The 24,077-nt window shown below is 45.6% G+C and overlaps 1 protein-coding gene across 1 annotated transcript in view; it reads right to left on the bottom strand.

Moving 5' to 3' along the window:
- Window positions 1–5,180: 5,180 nt before the first annotated feature.
- The window catches only part of PPIL2 (peptidylprolyl isomerase (cyclophilin)-like 2), a 74,880-nt gene continuing 55,983 nt past the window's right edge, over window positions 5,181–24,077 (bottom strand). The window contains exons 13-18 of the mRNA XM_009888127.1: window positions 22,155–22,272; window positions 19,474–19,530; window positions 8,641–8,713; window positions 8,417–8,479; window positions 7,798–7,937; window positions 5,181–6,144 (exon numbers count right to left, since the gene is read on the bottom strand). Of these exons, the coding sequence (XP_009886429.1) occupies window positions 6,051–6,144; window positions 7,798–7,937; window positions 8,417–8,479; window positions 8,641–8,713; window positions 19,474–19,530; window positions 22,155–22,272 (545 nt within the window). The 3' untranslated portion in view covers window positions 5,181–6,050. The remainder of the gene's footprint in view (window positions 6,145–7,797; window positions 7,938–8,416; window positions 8,480–8,640; window positions 8,714–19,473; window positions 19,531–22,154; window positions 22,273–24,077) is intronic.

Below are 24,077 nucleotides of genomic sequence, written 5' to 3'. Positions count from 1 at the left end.
TCCCTGCAAAGCACAGGGGCAGAGCTCAGCGGGGTTTGGGCTTTGCAGCAGAGCAGGGCCAGGACCCCCGGCCCCACCGTGGCACTGCAGGGTGGCCCGCGGGCTCAGCTCTCTCCCTGGGTCCCACCACCAGCTCCAGGCAGCACCGAGGAGACGCTGTTCAGAGCCACCTTGGCGTTTGTCCCAAACTGCTGCATGGCCCTTCTGTGGGAACGTCCTTCCCAGGGCCACGGGATGCCCCAGCCCATGATCACAAACGTTTAAAAAGCATGCTTTCACGCACACTCTTGGCTGCAAATGGCCGCGCTGTGGCCATTGGCCCCAGTGCAGCTCTACAGCTCACCAGCTGTCTCCTGAGGAGGGTGTCCAGCACGCAGCATGCACGCTGTGGTCAGCTACAGCACTGCATGGCCACAACCACAGCTCGCTGGGCACCAGCATCCACGGCTGGAGCCTCCCAAAACCCACCGGGGCTGCCCAAAGTGTGTGCAGGAGGTCGGGGCTGTGGGGTGGGGAAGGGCCTGAGCTGTGACGGTGGCTTTCACCCCAGCAGTGGGTAGGGCTGACCCCACTGGGAGCCTCTCTCCTCTCTGATCCACCCAGCAAGCTCCTTTTGCTTTTTTAGAGGTGTTTTCTTCTGCGGGGTTTAAGGCCCAAGAAGCAAACCTGCTGCTGGCTGTTGGTGCTGGACGTGTGAGCTAAAGCCGCCCATGGGGTGGAGAGTGGCAGCAGCGTGGCAGGGCAGGAGGGTGTCATGCCACCCCAACGTCCCCCCGAGCACCACAGCCTGGTCACAGCCTTGCGCTGCAGCGTGGGTCCTGGTCCCTGTGGGTGGCAGGGATGGGGACACCTGGGTCTGAGCCGATGGGGTTGGATGTCACTGCTGCGGAGGTGGGGTCCTGGAGCGGAGGGGCTGTGCACGGGCAGTCATGGCACAGAGCGGTTAAATCATCTGCCACAGCCACGGTAACAAATTCGCTTTCTGAAGAAAGAGAGGAAGTGAGAAATCCCTGGCCGTGCAGTGCGGTGTAACTCGTTGCTGGCCGGGGCAGGCAGCTGCCGCCTCCTTCCTGCTCAGACTGATTTAGTTTGTTTGCCTTCTCTGGAGCGAACAGTGATGAAACCTGGGGGGTGTTTGGCAAATCCCCCCTTGCTTACAAAAGCTGCTTCCCGGCACAAGGTTTCCGGCATCCCGTTCCTTCCAAACACGGCTCAGCTGCGTTCAGCACTTGAGCCCTTCACTGCTTTTGCTTAACCCCTGGCCACAGAGTGGGCATCTGCCACCTCGACACACTAGTGTAGGCAGTGTTAAACCAACATGGTTCCCGTACTTCCCTGCAAGCCCATCCACACGCAACCTACAGCTGCCCTGAACAATTTCTGTAGCTCCAGAGACAGCCTTTACCTCCCTGTCCTTAAAGCATCAGCTCCAGCGACACAAACTGCATCGACTCAGAGCAGACCCCCCAGGCAGCCACACCGCACGGCCACGCCAGACACTGCACTGCTGCTGCAGGTTTCCTATGGGACCACAGGCTCTTCCAAAGGGAATTGGGCAGATAAACAGCAGCTTTTGCTGCTATTATTTCTGTTATTAATGCTGCTTTTCCTGCTAGGTGAGGGATGCAAAGCCTTAGGGTGCTCCCTTGGTTTCAACAAGGCGTCCTTTGGTGCAGAGCCACGTGCCAGGGCAGCTCACCCGGGGGATGCCCACCACCTGCAGGAGCCACCCGAGAAGTGGATTTTTGTTTTCTGCTGGCAGCTTTGCAGCCAGCTGAGGGGTGGTGACCATCGCTCTTCAACAGAAGCTGCATCCTCAGACCGTGGACGTGAGGCCAAAGCCCAGGGGACCAAATGGGTGTAAATGCCCCCTCACCTGGGCAGGGAAGCGGGTGCTCGTCCTGGCCTCTTACCCAGAGGTCTCTGGGACCAAGTTGGGTTGAAAAAATGCAGAAACGGAGCTCAGCAGCCCCAGCTGTTGGTAGGTCTGTACGGGAGCCAACACACAAGCACATGCCACCCTGTGGCCCATGGGGACAGGCACAACCCCGTGGCAGGAGCACACAGAGGCACTAAGTGTTAAGAAATGTCTGAAAAAAACTGCCAGGAATTGGCCAGGAAGGACCCAGAGAGCAAAAAGGATCCCTTCAGGTATTTGACTCCCCTCTGTGAGGTTCCCAAGGACACCTGTGCAAGGTGGAGGCACCGGTGTGGGCAGCTGCCTCGGGGCAGGGATGTGCCCCCTCAGTGATGTGGCCCATGAGATCCCCGAGCCTGCGGGGAGCGCCCCAGGCACTTCTCACTTCCTCTGCCCCACCGGTACAGCAGCCGCCTCAAGGGTCTGGTAGCTACAACCTGCACGCCAGACTCCGGTGAGGAGTCCTGGCACAGCCAGCAGCCCTTCCTCCCCCATCCCCATCTGACCAACCACCACAGCCTCCTCCAGGTTGTCTGTCCATTCGTCTCTGCCCGTGCTCTTCTTTGCTTCTGGTACCAACAGCATCCCAACAGTGGCTGGTCCAGGGCCTGAACATCTTCCCTGTGCCCACCGTTCAAGCTCAAGAGCACATGACAGACAAACCCAGACAGAGGCACACGGTCGTTTTTAATTCACAGTAAGAAGTAAATTGGAGTAAATGCAGCACAGATGGGAAGTGAGCCAAGCTGTGCTGGACTGAATTCTGCATGCGCTTCTCTGCTCCACCCCATGGAGCCCCTCACCCTCACAGCCGTGGGGGGCTGGGGTTCTGGGGAACACTCATTGCCTGGTCCCCGTCTTGTAAGGAGCTGGAGGGAGAAGCAGGATTTTCTTGGGAGACCTTGGAAACACAGTTCGACAACTCACAATTCGTGGCCCCACACAAGATGGGTACCACTACGATCTACCACGTGATGCTGAAGCAGAGCAATTGCTTGTACGAGCTCCTGCTTCCAAGAGAGTGGGCCGCAGCAATTCAAACCAGTGGGGAACAGGCAAAATGAAACTGAACAACAATATTTTGGGCTTTTTCTCTTGGTAAATTAGGAAACAGAGTTACAGCTATTTAGCTTGAAAACTATTCAATCGGAGTCGTTTCCCTGGGACAATACTATGGTCCTTGCGGGGCCAGGTTGAACTCATGCCAGAAAAAGCCGAGGTGAAGAGCTGTCTCCTGTGAGCCCCATGTCTCTGTGCGGCTGTATGAAAATGAGTGGTCACAGCTGCCGGCCCCAGTGCGCACCACCGCCTTCTCAAGGGAGTTTTGTGCTCGTGGTGTTTGCTGCTACAGTGCCAGATCTCAGGAAACGATTAATTTACTGGTCACTCAGTGCCTCTGCCTTTCAGTAAAATGACTCAGGTATGGAGCAATCCAAAGAGCGTGCCCATGTTATTCTAGTCAAGGCCAGAGAAAAGCTACTTCAGCCTCTGGTTAAAATTCTACTTTTTCCTCTCTAAGCGCATTTACTGGAAAAGTGTCAAAGACAAAGAATATAAAAACGTGCTTACAAATAGCACAGCAGTTCCCAGAAGTGAGTTTCCGTAGCAAGGCTGCACAATTCCTGCCTATCCCTCCGGCCACGGCAGGAGCTGCTTTGGGTATTCCTTTAAGACACCGTCCCTGCTGGAGAACCAAGCAATGAAAGGGGCAGAAAAGGTTTCAGCAAAGCCTCCTTCCTCCCCTTTCCCAACTCAGGTAGTGGCAACTCTGCGAGCTGCCCAGCAAAGAGACAGGTTTTGTAAAAACGGGAGCTACGCCACACTGCCCTGCTCTCTGGGCACCTACCTTGTGCCCCCATCAGTATGGTTCACCATTTTCCCTCATCTTTTAGAGAAGAGCTTGTATCCCGTTGTCCCTGTGGGAACACCAGCAGACCAGCCTGGGTTCAGGTCGAGTGGTGAACAGAGGCCGAAGAGCTTCACCCCCACTTAGACCAAAACTGAAAGGGTTACGCTCAGCCCTTCCTCGAAGCCAGGAAATTGCTCTTTCTTTTGTGTCTGAGGTTATGGTGGGAAATTGGACCGACATGGGCAGTGCAAAGGCAGTGCTTGGACGGGCAGCAGTCCCGCCTGCACTTGGCGCGGCAGTGGTCCTTCATGGACCGCAGTGAGCGCTGCCAAAAAGCTGGAGTAGAAAGGGAAAGCGCCTAGTTATCTCTGCAGCCTGCTGCTGCGAAAGGAAACTGTCCCTTCTATCAATCTGTAACAAGGACTCTTGCTGAAATAGGAGTCCTTGCCACACCTCTGTTGCCTTCCTTGTAATCAAAAGCTCCTTTCTTTCATAATAATCTCCATTTTAATCTAGTACAAAAAAGCATTTTACTCTTACAGATTTCATTAAACTGCCTATTCCAGCTCTGGCAATACTGTGAGCTTGACGAGTCAAAAATGGGCTGAAGTAGATGTTCTGTAGAAGGGATCAATAACCATTTATCAGGAAAAGGCCAGCCCAAGAGAAGCAAGAGGTTTCAATAAGATACAAGAAACTCACCTTGAGGAAAGTACCATCATATCCCTGTTCCAAGAATCAAACACATGTTATTTCAAACTTATACACTGCAAAGTGTTGCAAAACAAAAACCCCCTATTATTCTTTCAGACTAGTTTGAACTTCCTATGATTTAACAAAGATGTAATCATATCTGCAAAGATCCCAGAGTTCCTTATGAGCATCTTAAAAAGTAGGAATGAATCATTTCCTTGTACGACAATCAGCTTTGCAATGCCATGATCTTGGAAGCAACAGCTGAACAAAGGCAAGCACTCAAAAGAAAATAAAAGCATTTAATGCAAAACATTTTACCAAAAGTTTTTACAGCAATTTCATATAAACAGAATCTTCTCTTAAAACATGAAACCACCAATATAAATGTCTTGGTACAAAGCTGATTACAAAACTATCTCCTCAGCCACGTAGAGAGGTAGGGAAGGTTATTTCTGTCATTTGAAAACAGCTAAGATGAACTGAAAAGTAATGTTCAGGATCTAGCCTGCTATGCCTAAGCGATGGTAACACGTTTTTGGATTAAAACATTACAACTTCACAGGCTGATATATTTTTACCCCATAAGATATTTACTGAGCTTCCTAATAATTTGTGGCTATGCAACGGAAATATCCGAGATGCCTGTCAGCTATATTATATGGTTTACCGTAACGATGGGACGACTGATGCTGGGGCAGTGTGGTACTGTGTGTGTTCTGCAAGGAGCAGGCTCTAGGGATGGTTAAAAAAAAAAAAAAGTTTCTATTCCTGCTCATTTGCTGCAGGCTTTAGCTCCTGGGACCCGAAGGCAGGTTTGAACTGGTGCATCCTGGCCCCACTGGCTGCCCAGTGGCTTGGGGAAGGGCAGCCACCGGGAGGAAGAAGTGGTGCAGCTAGCCCGGGCTCCCCATCTAAATTCACTGCTTCCCAGGCTGTCAGAGACTAAAACGGGTCCAGAGAGCTCATTTTGGAGTGAGCAAGGCCCTGGGGAGTCTGACAGCAGCCAGTCCAGCCCGGAGGCAGGCCCGCAGAGAGCAGGAGACAGAACTGGTCCTTGTTGTGAACAAGCAAAAGGCAGCGGGAAGGGAAGGACAGGACAGGCTGGAGCCCTCTCCTCCCCTCCACAAAGCGCTAGAGCGGCATGGGCGCTTACCCAGCACATTCATTCATTCCTTCGTTTGGCAGACGTGGCTCATCCGGGAACGATTACCTGTAAAAGGAGCTCTTTCACCACCGTAGCTGTTCACTGCAGCAGCGTCCTGCACGGCTGGGCTCTGCCTGGTCCGCTGCCAGCCCAGCAGAGAAAGGCTCCAGCTAATCCCCAGCGGAGCAGGGCTGCTCGCTCCCCGCTTAGCAAAACAACAACAAAAAGGCCTTCGAGGAAGATGCAGTGGGGGGAACGCGGCCCTCTAGAAAACAAAGCCACATTAACCAGCCTTAACAAAGCAACAGTTTTCTTCCCCAGTGGAAGGGCAGGCTGGTGCCCTCCCTCCCCAGGACAGGCTGTCTTTCGGGCTCTTTGGGGGCACGTGGGAGGCCGCCTTTTCTCCTCTGCTGTGCTGCTCCAGTGCTAGGCTCCCCGCGCTGCTACCAGGAGCTGAAGTCCCCAAAGCCTGTGCTCTTTTTCTCTTTCTTCGCAGCTGTGCTGGTTGAGGGCCCGTCATCTTCCACACTGCGCTTCCTGGAGCCAAAATGAAAACAACTCTCAGGGACTATTTACTGTTTGGAGGGACCAGGGCAGCTGGGTGCCTTCCCTCTCCCAGCAGCAGCTCCATCCCTTATCAGTCAGAGAGGAGTACGAGCTCTGTGCCAGCACTGGGACCAGAGGGGCTGTGGACGGGGGCCTTTGGCATCCCCAAACACAGGGAGAGCGTGTCAGCCCGTGGGGGTGGTTTGAGTCAGGTTCAGAACACTTCCAGGAAAGTGTTCAAAACCCAACAAGTTCTCCAGGCCAGAGCTGAAGATTTAACAGCTGTACTTTTTTAGCACAGTCACGTTGAAAATGTGAGCCACAAGTTCTCTCCCTGACTTCTCACCTGCATTTGTGGCAGCAAAAGGATTTATGGGGAATTAGGTGTAAAGCAGCTGGGCAAGTTTTTCAGATCCTTTCCTGCTTGGTGAGCACGGCCCGTTGCAGTGGCTGCCGCTATTCTCAGCCTCTCTCGAGCAGAGTTTGCAACTCCATCAAAACACCACGCAGCCAGCTCACGTACCTGCCAAAGGGCCGCTACGGACCAAACTCCCAGTTTGCAGGCAGGCTGCAATGAGTGAAGCACCAGGAAAGAAAAGTCCTTTCTATACTACTCGGCCCTTTCCACAGAGTGGCAAACTCTGCCCGGGTTTCCTCCGTAAATGCAGCGCAGAATGGCAGGAACTTTAAGCTGAACATAATATTTCAAGGGACAAGCAATACTTTGTAACCGAAACTTTTAACTGACACACCAAACTGACCTACACGGGCTAACATATTCTCAGTTATGCAAATGCCTGTAAATCACACAGGCACATACAAGCTGATTAAATAGCTGTCCAGATCTGTGTGTATGGATAAATACACACTTCAGGCGGCAGACAGACAACAGCATTTTTGCAAATGCTTTTAAAGAAGTCTGTGAAAAATCAAGTGGAAGGCATTTATTTTAATTTATCCAAAACACATGCAAAGCTGCCACTCAGGTGGGATTCTGTACTGTCCTTAGGAAAGCAAGCAATGCTGCCAATCCCAACGGGTGTACAAAGGGTGTCTGGGAGAAGACACTTTAGGACAAGCCTGTACAACCAGCCAGGCACCCTGGAGCTACTTGCCAGATGCCCTGTGCTCCCACAGCAAGCCTGGGAACCTGCTCCCCTTTCCGGCCATTTCAGTTGTGCCGGTACAACTGTTTGTGCGGCTGAACAGGGAACCAGATCAGCAGACTGATAGGGGTTTAAGGCAGGGGAGAAGCTGCTAAAAGAGAAACGTCTGTGGGACCATGGCCTTCAGAAATAGCTGCAGAAGAGGAAGAGAATACAAGACGCTGTAGGAAGTGACACAGTACAGTTCCTCAAGGACTTCTGAGTTGTGAAAAATGCATCTACAGTTCTGAAGTCAGCACACGTTGTTAAAGACCAACTTGGTCACGTTCAACTGCTAAAAGAAAAGCTCAGTCAACTCATAATCTTGAAAAACAACAGAAGTAGAGGGAACTCTTGACTGTTAGGGCTGCACAAAGGTGTCTTTCCAAAGCCTGCCGGCACACACCAAACACCTGAGCAATGGCACTGGACAGGGTCAGCGTCCCACAGGAAAGACAACTAAAACACTCAACAAGGATCAGATGGGCAGGGAACTCACGCTGCAGCCATGTTAATGTATTTTCCAATCCCCTGCCGGTAAGTTTTAGGAGTCTCGACCTCTTTCTTTGGTGGGACCACCTCAGCTTTTGTTTTGGCTGCTTCTTCTTCTAGCCGGACCTTCTCTCTTTCTGCAGCAACCTGAGGGAAGCAAAGAGTGCAGTCTGTTGCAAGAGCTAGTCCAGAGTAAGGAGAAAATGTCTACAATTCTTTGAAGCTTTAAAGGACTCTAAATCGGCAATCAGCACCACTATGATTACAGGGCAGGCTTTTGGAGACAGACCTCAAGGGCCCCTACAAACAGGCTGTCTGCAGCCATTATAACACAACTCCTCTCTTCTCACCTGCAGCTGCCCATAGCTACTGTGGGCATTTGGAAAAGAAACCATCGTAAGCATGATGGGCTGGGAGCCGCGCCAGACGCAGTTACAAGACCTCTCTGCTGAAAGAGCGGCGATGACCCTGGCACACAAGGCAATGCTGAATGGCAGCTGTTTAATCTTAGCTCGCAACCATATGGGCTGGGGGCTATCCATGTTCAAAAAAAGGCATTAAGTTACAAAGTTTTCCAAAGAAAAGCTTTGGCCTTTCAAAAAAACCAGCCAACCAGCCATCCTCACCTGGGCATCTGCCTCTTCATACGGATCAACAAAAACAGTTGTTGTCTGAATTCGTATTTCCTCCTGGGAGCAGAAGAGAAGAACAGCAAATCAATCTGATGATTAAGTTGCACCATCTCCCCCAGGCTCGGCTTTCAGAGAAGTGCCAGCGGGGTGAGCCGCAGTGCCACACGAGGCCATAGGCGTTCGCTCCCTCCTGCACAGCCCTGGTGCTTCACAAGTACCTTGGGACGGTCTGTTTTTGGGTCACTTTCCACATTCTCCATAGCAGTCAGAGTCTCAAAGCCACCAACCACCCTAAAAGAGGAAGGACACAATTTTCAGCTGTCGCAACATACTCAGTATCTTCCTGCAGCCTTACATCTAATATATCTAATTTATGCCCGTTACTCCAGCAGATTTTTAAACCATTGTGTTGGGGGAAGGGGAATCAGCAACCGTATTTGGAAGACTTAAAATAATGTCAGTCAGTGTGGAAGGTAAGACTTTTTCTCAAGTCTGGGATTTGAATTTAAAATTAAACAGAACATGGAAAAGTCAAACACGTAGAGGCAAAGCAAAGCCATTTGTCCAAAAAGCTGGTAGCCACACAAACCAGCAAGATGGAGAATGAGTGACTGTGGACAACTGGCTGTGCAAGAAGACACAAACCTATTTAAAAATTGGTTCACTTGCTAATGCTACATCCATAAATTTGGAGCTCATTTGTTACTCCCATGAGCTTTAAAAAAACCCAACAGATTTGCTCAAGAAAGCAAATGTTTTCATTAACTTCTGAATTTTTACAATTGTCCGTAATAACACCAGTAACGCAGAGAGTGCAGGACCGCTCCTCAAGCACATCATGACTGTGAGCTCGTGAGGGTTCTGGGAAAGCAGCAGAGCATCGAGTCACAGCCACAAGATAACGCTGGGACACTTTTCACCACAGTTTCTATTTAGGAGGATGTTAGATCCCTGGCCTCTCATTCTTCAGGGCAACATACCCAAATACTTTCTTCAAAACATTAGAAAGGCCGACGACTTTCTGGACTGCTGTATGTTCATTTTCAAAAAAAGTGTGGAACAATGGGAAAGTTCCAGAAAAGGATATTTAGAAAGGATAAATGGGGTGACCCAGATAATTACAAGCCTGTCATCCTGGCATCTATCCCAGCAAAATAATGGAATAGCGGAGACAGGACATGATTAAGAAAGAAAGGAAATAAGTAACGGCAATCAACAAGGTTTTGTGGAAAACAGGGTCTGTCAAACAACCTTCTATCTTTGAGACAACAGATGTGGTTAACAGGGATAACAGTGTCCGTGGAACACGCTTCTGGAAGGCGGCTGATATTTTGATTGAGAAACCAGAACAATATGAAGTGAACACAGCACACGTTAAATAAAAAATTGGCTGACAGGTGTCAAAATCTAATTTTAAATAGAAACCACTGAGTCAGTATGTTTCCAGAGGCGTCCTGCTGCGATCAGATCTTGGTCCCAGGGTATTTAACACTTTTATCCACATCATCATCCCCAATTAAATTTGAAAACAGCTATACTTAGATGAGCAGTAAATAAAGATGAAGACAGGCCGTTGATGCTGAGCAATCCAGATCCCTTAGAAAAGCAGACTGTAGCTGGACAACATCTGTTTTAATAGAGCCAAGCCACATGGCCAGGAACCAAAAATACAGCCCATATTAATGGCTGTGGGACAATGCGAAGCAGCCGTAATTCTCAAAAGCACTGCTCCTGGAGCCAGAGGAGTCTGGGGCCGGGAGCTCGGCAGCGGGGCAGGACCTGGCCATCAAGGAGCCCAGGGCTGCAAACCTGCAAGCCAGCAATCCTCCATCCATCGTGGGGTGGCAACTGCTTTGAAACCTGATTGCTGGGATTACTGGGACTCCGGTACTCGCACAGGTCGGCTGTCAAGGGCTGGGCAGATGAAATGGAAGAAAATCAAATTAAATGAAACCGGTGGTGGTGGGGAAATAAAAATCAAACGGTGGAGTATGCGGAGTGTTTTATCACCTAACTCTTCTTTCATATCAGAGAAATGAGCCATACTTCAACCAAAAGACACACCATATTCACAGGTATTTGACACAGTTCTACTACGGTATCTCACTCTTGCAGGTGTTTTGCAGCAGGCAGTCCTCTCCAGGCCGGGCATGGCAGTCTGCCTGGCCAGCTCCAGGAGAGGACCCTGGCCATCACCGCAATGGTCTCAGCTGATCTAACAGAGAAACACACCTTCTGCTACCCCTCCACACCATGCTATTTACCCACCTGACACACTCCTCCAAGAGACAGGTTAACTAAAGGAATCAGGCTGACCACTGTGGTTTGAGAGGCAAGCGGGTCCCCCTCCTTCAACCCCCCCGTGCTCAGTGCAGCACCACTGCCCTCTGTACCGCCCCATGGGCTGGGACGGGCACTGAATGCCACCTGAAAGACAAACTCCATCACAGAAAATAAAACTACGCAAGTGAGAGACAAGATGCTGCTCAGCACCTGCCTTGAGCAGAGCCATCCTTGCTGACGTTGCATTGCTGCTGCACCACTCCAATCTTCTCCCCATTACTCCCCAAGGGCCTGTTGATATTCTGTAATGAGGTTGTGACTTTTAAGAGCAATTAAAAAACATGTATGCATGCTAGAACAGTCTCATTCATTTGCAACTGGAGATAGCGTACAGGGGGAAGTGGCACTGGGCTTGAAGACCCCACATGAACTTTGGAAAGTTCATAACAAAAACTCAATTTTAAAATCCTCCTCCAGGCCAATATCAGATTCACTTATAATACTGATGATTAACACACAGCCTAAGATATATTCACTGTATTTTAATTACCCCTAAAGGAAACTTCTGATTTAATATTGGAGGATTTTCTAGCCAACAGCTCCATTCATTATCTGCTCGTATGTTTTCATTTAATTAGGTTCTGATAATTTGAAATAGCCAGATCAGCTATGCACTGGCAATCTCAACTGAGTAATCCCTTAGCCCATAGCTAGACCTCCCACAACATTAGCCCCAATGCATTTTGGCGACGCTCACGAATCTTCAGTCGCTATGCTAATTAAACTTTATTGGGAATACTTTGTCACTTGCACATTTTAAAAGGCTGTGATAGACATGGCATTCACAAGTCATCAGTAAATGACCTAAATAGTCTATTTTGACATGATTATAAAGGGCTAAGGGGGAAGAAGACAAAGTTGTTATGCCTGCAGAGCATGGCATTCTCTTTTCTTCTTAGCTTGTCTCTAAAATGGAAAATTGCTTTCCTTTTCACCCCTGCACTCTCTAACATTTTGCACAGAGAGTATCTCTATGCATATTACACTGCCAGCACAGTGAGCTCTCAATATAGGTTTATGTTTTTAGACATTGCCATAATACCAATAAAAAATAAAAATGAATTTGAATGCAAACCACCAGCTCACAGAAGAGATCTCTGACCAGAGGAACTGGAAATAATTTACTAGTAATTTTTGTTCAGGGAGCACTTGGAAGCTTTGTCAAGGATGAGGCCCAGCTGAGGCTGGCGTTTTATCAGTAAAAATCAAAATCCAAATTGGACAAGATCTGATTGCAAACGACACCCATCCAGTGAAATACGAACTACACACTAATCAGGGCAGTCATGGCTGGATGCAAAAAAATGGAATATTCCAACTTAAGGTCTAAAACCATACAGGATTTTGCAAACTTTCCTCTGATTTGTCTACATAGAAAGACAACATAAGTGCAGGCTCTCGAAACATTACATGTTGTTATTGTGAGATTGCACGATGGTACATTGCAGCACTAAAATCAGTTTCATGAGCTATAACATGTCCAAGCCCATGCACTGGCATCTGTTACAGCAATTGCTCCTCACAGAATGAGGAAATCCGCACACCAGAGTAGTTCTGGGGGTTCTCTGCCTGTCCCCCAACACACATTCTGGGTGTAAGAAGAAAAGCTCACAGACACATTGCCAAGAAAAAAGCCCATACAAGTTACATGTAGAAAAGACCATCAGATCAGTACATTAAAGCATTAAAAAAAACCAACTCTAAAGAGAGCTCCACTACTTAATATTATTCTAATATCCACTAACGCAAGAGCTGGTTACCCGGGACAGAGACAGAGCTGAGGTACTCAACGACTTTTTTGCCTAGTCTTCACTGGCAAGGACTGCAGCCACACTGCCCATGACACAGAATGTAAAGGCGAGGATTGGGAAAATGAAGAACTGCCCACTGTAGGTGAAGATCAAGTACAAGATCACCTGAGGAACCTGAAGGTACACAAGTCAAAAACATCCAGCTCTGGAATCCTCAACATAAGAAGGACATGGACCTGCTGGAGCATGTCCAGAGGAGGGCCACGAGGATGATCCGAGGGCTGGAGCACCTCTGCTATGAGGAGAGGCTGAAAGAGTTGGGGTTGTTCAGCCTGGAGAAGAGAAGGCTCTGGGGAGATCTTATTGCAGCCTTCCAGCACCTAAAGGCGCTACAGGAGAGCTGGGGAAGGACTTTTTAGTAGGGCATGTACCTATAGGACGAGGTGGAATGGCTTTAAACTGGAAGAGGGCAGGTTTAGATTAAACATTAGGAAGAAATTTTTCACTTTGAGGGAGGTGAGGCACTGGAACATGTTGCCCAGAGAAGTTGTTGAGGCCCCATCTCTGGAGGTGTGCAAGGCCAGGCTGGACATGGCCTTGGGCAACCTGGTTTAGTGGGAGGTGTCCCAGCCATAGGCAGGGGGGCTGGAACTCGATGATCTTCAAGGTCCTTTCCAACCTAAACCATTCTATGATTCTATGATAAAACCTGTTCTACGAATAAATCTGAGTCAGCATAAAGAACTCTGTACAGCATTTTCACTGAAACAAAATGCAAATGCCAGAAGTTCTGACAAATATGCCTTTATGCCCCTCGCACATGGTACGTGCGTTACACACGGCGACAGGCCACACCACGTTAGCCTTTCTCACTCGGCATCACTCGTGCTAAGTTGGGAGCACGGCAGGGAAGGGAAGGGAGAGGGGCAGAAGCAAGTTTAAGCTTTTCCACTGTTTCTGGCTCTATTCCTTTTATGAGGTGCCCCGCATGCTTTGTCCTAAATTGACCAAGTGAGGTTTAAACAGATGTTCAGATGACACCCTACAGTGAAAAGGGTGATACCTTCAAGACACCATTTACGTTAGAAGAACCAGTGAAACCGAGGGTTTGCTGTGTGCTTCCAAGTAGATGTTGAACAGAGAAACGATGATCTCAACTACAGATTTAGCTCCGCATCCCTGAGACAGCTTGTTGTATTTTTAGAGGAGCTTGATAAATGTTGCATTACATTTAAGCATGGACGACAAGGTAGGTACATTTAGGTTTTTTCCTGTTAACATAGTAATGAAAACAAAAATGTGCCCTTAAATCGTGCAATTCTGTTTTCTTGAAAACTGAGCTATGTTATCACTGGAAATCTTTGCATTTCAAATTTAGAGACGTTATTTAAAATTTTACTTCCTGTTAAGGCTCCTTTATGCAAACTAGTAACCTTGCTTCATAACCACTGCCAATGTCTTTGCATGAAGTGTAAGTGAAACATCTGGAGCAAGCTCTATCCATTTGCAATAGGCCAATGAAAGTCTCGCTGCTACAATAGTTAGTGCTGCTCCCAAGGAAAACTGCAGTTCCCTAGCAGTCTCACAGACATTCACACATGGACTTCCTATTTTTCATATTTTTGTTTAGAAGAATTATAGGAATTAAGCCTTATGCAATGCTGGGAATGGCAGCAGTCCAAGATGATAGAGTTTCCTGGTCAGAAGACGATACAAGAACAATGTCTGGACTTTTTAAAAAAAATGCTTTAAACTAGAAACAGAAACCAGAAAGAAACATTGTTGTCTTGTAAACACATTCTGCCCTCAAGGTTATTTTTAAGAAAAGGAGAACATGCATTTATATACACACACAGACAGAACAATATATACATGCACAAACACGTACACCCAGGACAAAATGTTTTCTATGTATACACCCAATCTGAAATGGAGCGAGCAATGCAAACCTGCAACAAGGACACAGTTGAAACATCTCAGTCTCTCATAAGGGCTTAATCTAGCAGGCGAGACACAGTGATGAAGGGCGCTGAAAAAATAAAACAACTTGGAAAAAAAAGCATTTTGAAACTAGACTCAACAGATGAACCTGGCATATAAGGACTTCTTCCCTTTGGCACAGGTCCCCCTTCAGAGATCACACAACTGTTGTGGAAACGCCACCAGCCCTCGTGCAGCTCCTGGGCTCCAGCCCAGTCCTCATGCGCTACAGGACACCACGGCCACGCTTCCACAGGCAGGCCTGGTTTATTTTCCCACCTTGCCCTTCACTCCTCTCCTGCTGTCTGGGGAGCAGACTCGGCAGTGCAAAATTAGGCCAGTCTCCCTACACGGAGTAAATAACAAAATCAGCTCTTCTTCTGTCACACCATTTCTCCGTTCTTCAAATGTACCAAAGCAGAACAGCAACGAGAACAGGAGTTTCCCAGCTTAGAAGCCATTACGGTTCACGGATGCAAATCCTACTGGGAATGTTCTAAGTGGAAACAGATACTGTACATTATTTAACCGTACCCGGATAGCTGAATAATGCCTTGTAGTCACTCTACGTAGCTAATCGCTTTAGAGGAAAAGAGTTATTTTCATTGTCCCATTCCATGGAATTGCAGTAGAAAGCATTAAATAGGCTAAGGCATATTTAATACAGAGCGATGCTTATCCAAGGAAAGAAAACCTTCTTCCACAAAAGCATCTGGGAAGGAGAGGAGGGAAGAAAAGAGAAGAATAAGCTGAGTGCACATCAGCTACTGAACGATGCCTCCAATTTGACTAAGTCTGAGGTTTCCCAAACCACCTTGTTCATTATTTCCGGGAACAAGAGAATTGAAGAATGAGCAACAGAAACCTCAAGAGACAGTTAGAAGATCTGCGTAAGCAGATACGTGCAGCCACGTACAAAGGAGAAAACTGACCTCCGTATACTCATCTCCTGTCTCAGTTGCCACATCCTATTCTCAATTCTTGACGAACACAAGTGATCCTCTAACAAACAGACAGAACTGCTGCACAAATCATTTCCAGCTTTGCCACTCTGACCACAACATTTTTCCCTCTGCTCCCTCTGTTGCCTTTCTTTTCATCCCACCACATATCTGCAACCTGCCCTCACTTTCAAGCCCACCATGCTCTGCTTGTCCTAAATCTCACCCAAAATTCACAGAGAGCGCTTCTCCCCTTTGGCTGACCAGAATGGCTCGATCACCTTCTACTATTATTTTAAACATACGCTGTTTGATGTGTCCCTTCAGCTTTGGAACAGGCTCCCCCAAAATACCCACAAAGCCATTTCATTTCTTCCTGGGGCTTCTATCTTCCTTCGTTCTGAAGAAAGTGGAAAGTGTCAGTGGAAGGCAGGCTGAAAGGGGTCACTATTGTGACTTCCCTGTATCTATATGCAGTCTCTTTTCTACTTACACAGCTCTCTGGGACAGAGATTGTGTTTCTATTTCTGCTTTTAAAGGGCAAATGTACCAGGTCCCTGATCCACCAGAGCTGTGAATCATTGGAGTAATAGAAAATATAACAACAACACGGATGGGATGCACTTGCACCTAAATTTCCTAAAGCACGCCAGACAGGAACGTGAGCCTATACCGGTGTTTTGGCTGTAACATGCCTGCAGCTCACGCAGCTCATGCGGCAGTTGAACTCCCAGTGGCAGAGTGGATAAGAGGGAGCCCCTCGCACACAGCCCACGGCAGCAGCAGATGGGACGTTCCCCATGCAGCCGTCCCCTGAAAATGCTTCTCACCCACTCTGTGCAGAGCAAATGCACGTCAGTTGGTTTACATTACTTGAGTTTCTAAATTAAACCTCTTACCAGCCAGCTAGAAGGCAACAAAAGCCACCAGTTAGTTTTCACATTACAGCATTCTCTAAGTCAGGAGAAACGGTAATTACTAGAAATGTTAATTACTAATTTAATCTAGGCAGCTCTGCTGGAGCAAGAAATCGTGCAGCCTGCAACACACCTCCAAGGGAATGATTCTTCTCTCACTCTCTGCCTTTATTTTTGCTCCCCATCCAAATTATCTCCTTTATTTTCAGTAACATCCATCCTCATTATTGCCACGGTGGGCAGCACAATCACAACAAGATGCCCTCCCTGTTCTCCAGCCACAGCCTTCTCCTGAGACTTGAAAATTCCAGTGCACCAAGCCAGACACGTGCCACCTGGTCAAAGTCCCACTGCCTGCAGCTGGTGTGTTTTCCAAACATACTTAACAGCCAGACATCCAACTCCTAATAGCTGCTGCTATGCAAAAAATGTGTTTTGCACCTATGGGGACATGAATAAGATGCAGCTCTCCAGAGAAGGAACTTTACAATGTTCATCCCACACAGGACTAAAAAAGAATAAAGGGGTGGGGTGGTGAATGGTTGCTCCTCTTCTCTTTTTTGGTGCCCAAAATACGGAGAGGCTGCTGAAAAGCTCTATATGTGTGAAGTTCTGCTCTCAAACATACATATGTGATGCTCATTACCATGAACCAGAGCCACATCGAAATAGCTGAAGGTACAGATGAGATCAGAGTATTTAGGTTTTAATATTAACTGAAATAAGTAATCCTCAAATCTATATAAGTCACAACAGGCCAGTAAGCATCCAATTAAGACAATACAATTTAACATTCATGGAAACAAAGAATTCTTATTTCATGGGCTCATTCTATTCTTACACCTAGATATTATTCCTAGATATGCTTCCCAGATATTATTGTACCATACAGTCTAAGATCAGATAAAGTCAGCAAACCCTGGAAACACCCAGAATCTAAAATAGCGAACTGAAGCTGGAGTTTCACTAGAGGTAAAATCTCTTGAATCTTTTGGCTTTTAAAAACAAATGCAGGTGAAAACAGCTGAAGGGTTTTGATGACAGAATATAGATCTTGAGAGCTGCACACATTAGCCTTTTATATTAAATTTGTTAATAAACTCAATTATTCAAGTATTCAATTTGTACATAAATACAGAGTGACTGGAATGCATCTATTCCAGCATCTTCATTTTTTACATTCTTCAAATTAATCTTCATTTACATGCAAGAACATCCAGAATAAAATTCACCTGCTGCACGTTCAGCTGTAGATGTTGCTCAGTTTTCATGCAGGGAGCCAAATGCGACTCTAAACCAATATTTTTTAATGAAGTTGTTCCTTTGTATTTCACCTAAGAATATCTGCAGTGCTCAGAAAGCAGCATCACTTCTTTACTCTGGTAGCCAAGTTCAGATTTCTGTAGTAGCAGGGACAATTCAAAAGTTAAGACAGCTTTTCCTAAAACTGCCACTACATAAATCTCTGCTATAGACTTAACCAGAGTTACCTGGACTAAAGTAAGTCCTCTCTAAAGGGCAACACACAGTGTGAAGCACCATTTGAGCTATTTTTGAGATGTCATGCATGGCGCGAAGGCTTCTGGGAGAACACTTCCTGCACCACAGTAAGCTCAGCCACTCTCCAAATTTTTTCCTGGTGAATTATGCTAAAACTGGAGCACACTGGGGAAATAGCAAAGACACTGGAGGACTATACAGGATGCTCACTGAAGCCAGGTTGCATCTAGAACTGAAGAACAGTTGCATTTTCAGCTGAGCTGTTCTAACCCAAATACTATTTGATGAGGTGGCAAGCTCAAGTTAACAGCATTACCGTATGGGATTTAATGGGATCTTTGCAAGGAGGACTCAAATTGTAGCTTAAGAGAAATAGTTGTAAGATACAGGTAACATAACTCCTCCAAGAAAATACTTGCTTTCAACTTTCAGTATTAGAATTTGCTTTATTTATTTGCTTTCACCAAACAACAAGGGAGCTTTACATTTTTCTAGGACAGACCTAAGAAAGGAAAAAGAATTATATTTCAAAGGGTGCAATTACAGCAGAATCAGTATCAGAACTAACAGCACTAAAATAATTGTTTAAAATGAAGCCAGCTTCTGCCTCAAGAACTCACAGGATTAGAACGTGGATTAGATTTTAAATACACTTTCATTGTACAGCATTATTGTGTGGCATCCAGTCAAAGCAAACAGCACACGCATTTATTTTCCATTGCTGCCTTTCAAACGGATAAAACTATGAAAAGAATAAAAAAACAAATCTTAAAAAAGACTGTAAATTCCTTGGGAACTACCAATGAAGGAGGCTAGTAAAATTCCCCTTTTTGCCATTTGCACTGAGGCATGTGTTAGAATGGCTATGCATGACTTGGTAAATACCATGTACCTGCAGCAGAGGAAGCAAAGAACAAACTGTAACATAAAGATTTTGTAATATCTTCTGTAATAACTACCTTGATCTTTATCATCTGAGGGCTTGACTGGCAAAGACTTTTGGAAGAGACTTCTTTTCAAAGAGTGATGTTCCCTTGCTGTGTTGGCATTGTTAATATCTTTGTATATACACACATAAACATGTATGTATGTGTACATACACACAAACATGCAGATTTTATACTGATGATAATTGTCAGGAATAAAAAAGAACAAAAGGGGCCAAAAGACCTCACCTATGCAGAAGCTCTATGTTCTATGCCATGATGAAGAGCAGCCCTGTCATGACTAATTTCCTGGTTGACAGCTCATAAGAGGATGAAAGCAATACTGAAGAGGTAATCTCTTGTGTCCCAGCAATTAGCATGCACAAATATTAACATGGTTGGTTACAGGACGATGATTAGTTTGTTCATGACTCCCTGGAGGGCCACCCACAGAAGGGAAGTAAGGCAACGTACAGTGATGGAAGGAGAAAAAAAGGCAGAGCCTGATGACTGGCACTGATGGTTGGCTACCTACTCGATGGTTGGCCACCTACTCGTGACAAGGAAAACGGGATTGTGAGCTAAGATTTTGGTCCAGTTCCATTTCAAGAGTCACTAGATACTTCTCTTTAGGCTTCAGACACACAGGAGAGCATGTCTGCTATACTGCTGCTCATAATATCCTTCACTTACCTTCCAAAAACTGTATGTTTCTTGTCCAGATATGCACAAGAGCGGAATGTGATGAAGCTGGAAGGAATAGAGACATAACAGTTAGCCTATTAGCTCACTGACACTCAACAACAGCCAGTAATGCTTAAAAACAGAAAGTGCATGCAAAAGCTGTCTGAGAGAAGACAAGAAGACCCTCTCCCTCTCTGGCTCCTCTCTGGGAGGCCCACTGGCCAAACTTCCTTTAAGTCCTCTGTTTTGTGGGTTTCGTCTTGGATTTCTGGAGTTTTGACTTCTCATTTTTACACCTTATTAACATCCCTAAACAGTACTCCAAGCAAAGTGACTTGCACAAAGTCCAAAATTATTCTGAGCATCTGCCTCCTTGGCCAGGCAGGCCCTGGGAAGCTCACGCAGGACGGAGATGTGCAACATGCTTGAGAAGTACATTTTTTGTGCACGATTGGGAGCTTGTATCCTGCTAATACAGTTATAGAACTCAACAGTCTCTGCCAGCGTAAACTTCTGTCTTTTAGGATATTTACTTTTTGCATTTCTCTTCCATTAAATTGGCCTGTCGGTGATCCATTTCTCCTCTGGACAGAGCAAATTTGTGCTTCAGATCCAAACATGGCAGAAGAATACTTCGAAGTGCCAAACATAATGAAAACCTGTGAAACTTGGATTTTTAATTTTTAATTAACTGGACTTTTAATTTGCAGGGGTTATATTTTTAAACTTAAACAGGGGAACCAAAAGACCAAATCCAAAGCAACCTTTACTACTAAAACTTTTCTCTAAATCTTAATGCTTCTTTGGAAGACTTGGACTACAAGCGTATGAAACGGAGGTTTCCACACTGGTCTGCAGACCACGATGGCCCATCTTGGCTGGACACACAGTGCTGGCTCTCCTCCCTGTCTCCATCTGTTACACTACATTAGAGACAGCTAAAAATATATAAGCATTCCAAAAGCACTTTTCCATATAAGCAACTGCCTCAGGAAGTTATATGATTGCAAATAGGAGGGGCTGCAATCTGCCAGATAATCTATTAAGACGTAACTAGCCCCAGGAAAGCTTTGAGAGGCTGCGCAGAATGCGAACTCCTACACAGGGCAAACATTATGACTTAGCCTTGTGCATGGGCTCTTTGCACCACTTTATTCCCAGATATCCAATATTTAAGATGATCGAGTCGTCAGTTATGTAGCATTGTAATAAAAAAAAATAAATCTAAGCAGTAGCAAACATATAGAGAAAGCTTCTCTTCCATCACCGCAGTCAAAATAAATTAAGGACGATGGAATTAACATAACTCAGGATGATCCCAGAGGAGAAGCCCTGAGCATTATTTGAGCATTCCTTACACAGGGGACCCAGCTCACTCTGCACTGCAGTGCCTACCACGTATGGGGAGAGCTATTCACCCAGTTCCTGAGGTCACAACAGTTGCCAAAAGCATCTGACCACTGCTTAGGAAGCTTTATAAATACAGGCAGCTGGAGTCTCTCAAGGACTTCACATATAAAGGAATTTCATTTTTCATTTGCAAATTTTAAGGAAACATATGACCACATTTACAGCAGCAGATGATGTGACTCAATATGGCACACCACTCATGAACTGTCTTTATAACTTCTGTTTCTAAAATCCCTTTTTTTTAGGGGGGGGGGGGAAAGGGGGCCTCTACTCTCCCCTAATTTAGCACCTGAGCACTGGCAATAACATTCAGATCCAAAATAAGCTCTACAGCAACTCGATCCTGCAAACTGCCCAACATGTGCTTAGCCTTAAGTATGTGAGTAAGCCTATTAAAGGCCCTGAAACAAGCACTTGCGTTTAATTAAAGCTAACCACACTACTGCATAGTTCACAAGCCATAATAATACTTAATATCACGAAGACCAACACCAAGAACCCCTTCTCTCCCTCCCCAGTCTCAAGACATACTACTGTTCACACACTCGTGCGCTCACTCTCTTTCCTGGGGCTCCCAATAAAGGCACAGTTCTATTGCAGTCCTTAGAGAGCAACCAACAAACAGTTGGCTCAAAGCGACAGAACATTTTCAAAAGACTGCAGGCAAACACCCGTATTAATGTTACACATAAAGGAGGTTATTACAACTTCAATATTTTTAAATTTCATTTGTTCATTAATTTTTTCTTCATTCTGTTTTTGTACATTCAAAACCGAGTCATTCTCAGCCCCAGACTCTGCACACTGCCACGTCTGGGTTTTACACATTTCAATAGTGCAGAACTGTTCTCATTTCTTTAAAATTAGGTGAGTAAAAAGAAGCAATGTTTCCATAGAGTATGTTTCATTTCATTAAGCCCTTTCAAACAGTTCAATACAGGACTAAATTTAAACAGATTAGAGAGGTATAATGATCTTACAGGGATAACAGTGGGGGGACACTGACAAAAATGAATAAAAACTTCACATCATAAACACAGAAAAGAGATATTAATGATGGTATTATAAACCTACAGGTCTTCATGCCATGCTTCACTTTGCACTTAGATTGGGTAACAGCAGCTGTAGCTATCCTGATTTCAATATGCAGCACTCCACAGACTATTTCACTTGACTGAACTTTAAAGAGTAGCTTGTAAAATGTCATTTGTTTTCCTAACAGAGTAAGACACAATGTCTAGAGGGAAACAATAAAACACAAAAAGCAAATGACTACTTACAACTGTGATTTGTTTGTGTTAGGTCCCGAATTGGCCATACTAAGAACACCACGTCCCGTGTGGGACAAATTGGGCTTAAATTCATCTTTGAAAGGTTTTCCCCAGTAAGATTCTCCTCCTTAAAAGAGAAAAGATGATAGAAGAAATGTTTGTTTTCATTAGTTTCCCACTACATTTTATAACATTGTGACATTAAATTCAAGGTTTCTGACACTTCTGACCACCACATGTATAATATATTCTTACCTCACCCCTATCACTAGGCTAGTATTTGAGCAGACCCTTGAAATCAGATGTTTGTAACCGGCAACACAATTCTGTGTCCCCACACTATCAACTGCAATAGACCAGGCTGTTTATCAACAGCATTATATATTATGTGGTGAAGAACTGTCAAGGATTTAATTTTTTACTGCTGGCCCACCATAATTTTTCTTTTTTGAGACATTAAATCTTTAAAAGTGGCTTCCTGACAAATCATAGAGCAAAGGATTACTAGTTTAATCTCACTCTGGATATAGCGTTCCTTCTGGAAATAAAATATCAGGGAGATGAAAGACGTTCATAGAATCAACTAAGAATAAGAGCTATAAGCTCAAATGCTTAATTCCTGGCTAAACAATGAAGAATGACAGTATATATTCCAAAATAAAAGGTAAAAATTAGATATTTGGCTTAGATACATGGATGATGTAAATACTTAAATGCAATGAAGTCAAAAGGATGATAAAACTTTGTACAAACCACAGACCTAGCCCTCCAAAACTGATTTCTTTCCTATGTCTGTGGATAGAAAGAGGGTCTGGGAGACCTCTCCTCCTGGCTGTCATTTTTACATTATTTATGACAGATCTGACATTTTCATTTGCACTTTCCTCCAGGATCACTCTTAATAAGAAAAACGAAGGCTGAGATGAGTCATAGTTTTACAGTCAAATCCATAATCTTGTTTGACAAACCATGAAAAAATATTTCACCTTAGGATAGTATTAAAAATAAAGCAAACAAAACTATCCAAACAGGCAGCAAGCCTGGTCCATCTGCAGAACTGGCTCGAGAATCCTCTAGAGGAACTGTATCCCTGGTGAAGCAGGAGGTCAGTAAAGGATCTGTAGTGCTCGACGGCTATTTGCACATGCAATACAGAACAGCAATTTGATGACACGGCTGCACAGGCAAGCAGCAAGTAAAACTGAGGAATAAACCAGACTTCTAAAAACCTGATGCAGAAAATCACAAGAGTGCATCAGAGGAGAGTTTCAGGTGATACCATGAAAACAAAGCATCGCAGATGGACAGCTGCAAGTGCAAATGGAACTAAGTAAGCAAGAAATTTTGGAAGAAACTGACCCACTTAAAAACCCAATTAATCATGTTCAAAAGAGCTATTAATAGAGTTGATTGTTGCCTGCTCTGCAATTTGACTAGAGGCATCAAAAGGGGACAAACCCTGTAGGGATTTTCTGTAATCAAGAGTAGAGGAAAAGTGATTACTTCAGCAATCTTTGGCTATTGAATATTTTAAGATCAGCTAAATTACATCAGGTTGATCCCATATGCCAATCTCTTCCAGTACTGGGTATGGTACAACTGCAGCCAGCTCTACTGTCTTGACAAAGATGGATCCAAACCCCAGCTATTCTAGCCAAATCCAAAGTGTTCAATCCATTAGAAAATGCCTTACCAGAAGCCGGTAATTTTCTTCGCTAATGAACCTCCCTGTGTGTTCCTGTTTGCTATGAGAGGTTACTTGTGCAGTGCCTTAGTTACCCACCTCGTTCAGAAAACCAAATTCTTGTAGGCTAGTAAATACACAAGTTACCCTCAGAATACGGTGAGGCTGCACGCCATCAGGTGCTGCCCAAAGCCAGAAACACACCTGCAAAGCCTGCAGCCCATCGACAGCACCATGTTCTGCGCACT

Source organism: Charadrius vociferus, unplaced genomic scaffold, assembly GCF_000708025.1.
Source record: "Charadrius vociferus isolate BGI_N301 unplaced genomic scaffold, ASM70802v2 scaffold326, whole genome shotgun sequence".
NCBI classification, from domain to species: domain Eukaryota; kingdom Metazoa; phylum Chordata; class Aves; order Charadriiformes; family Charadriidae; genus Charadrius; species Charadrius vociferus.
The sequence above is the reverse complement of the archived record's forward strand: the minus strand, read 5'-3'. Positions and strand labels throughout refer to the sequence as shown.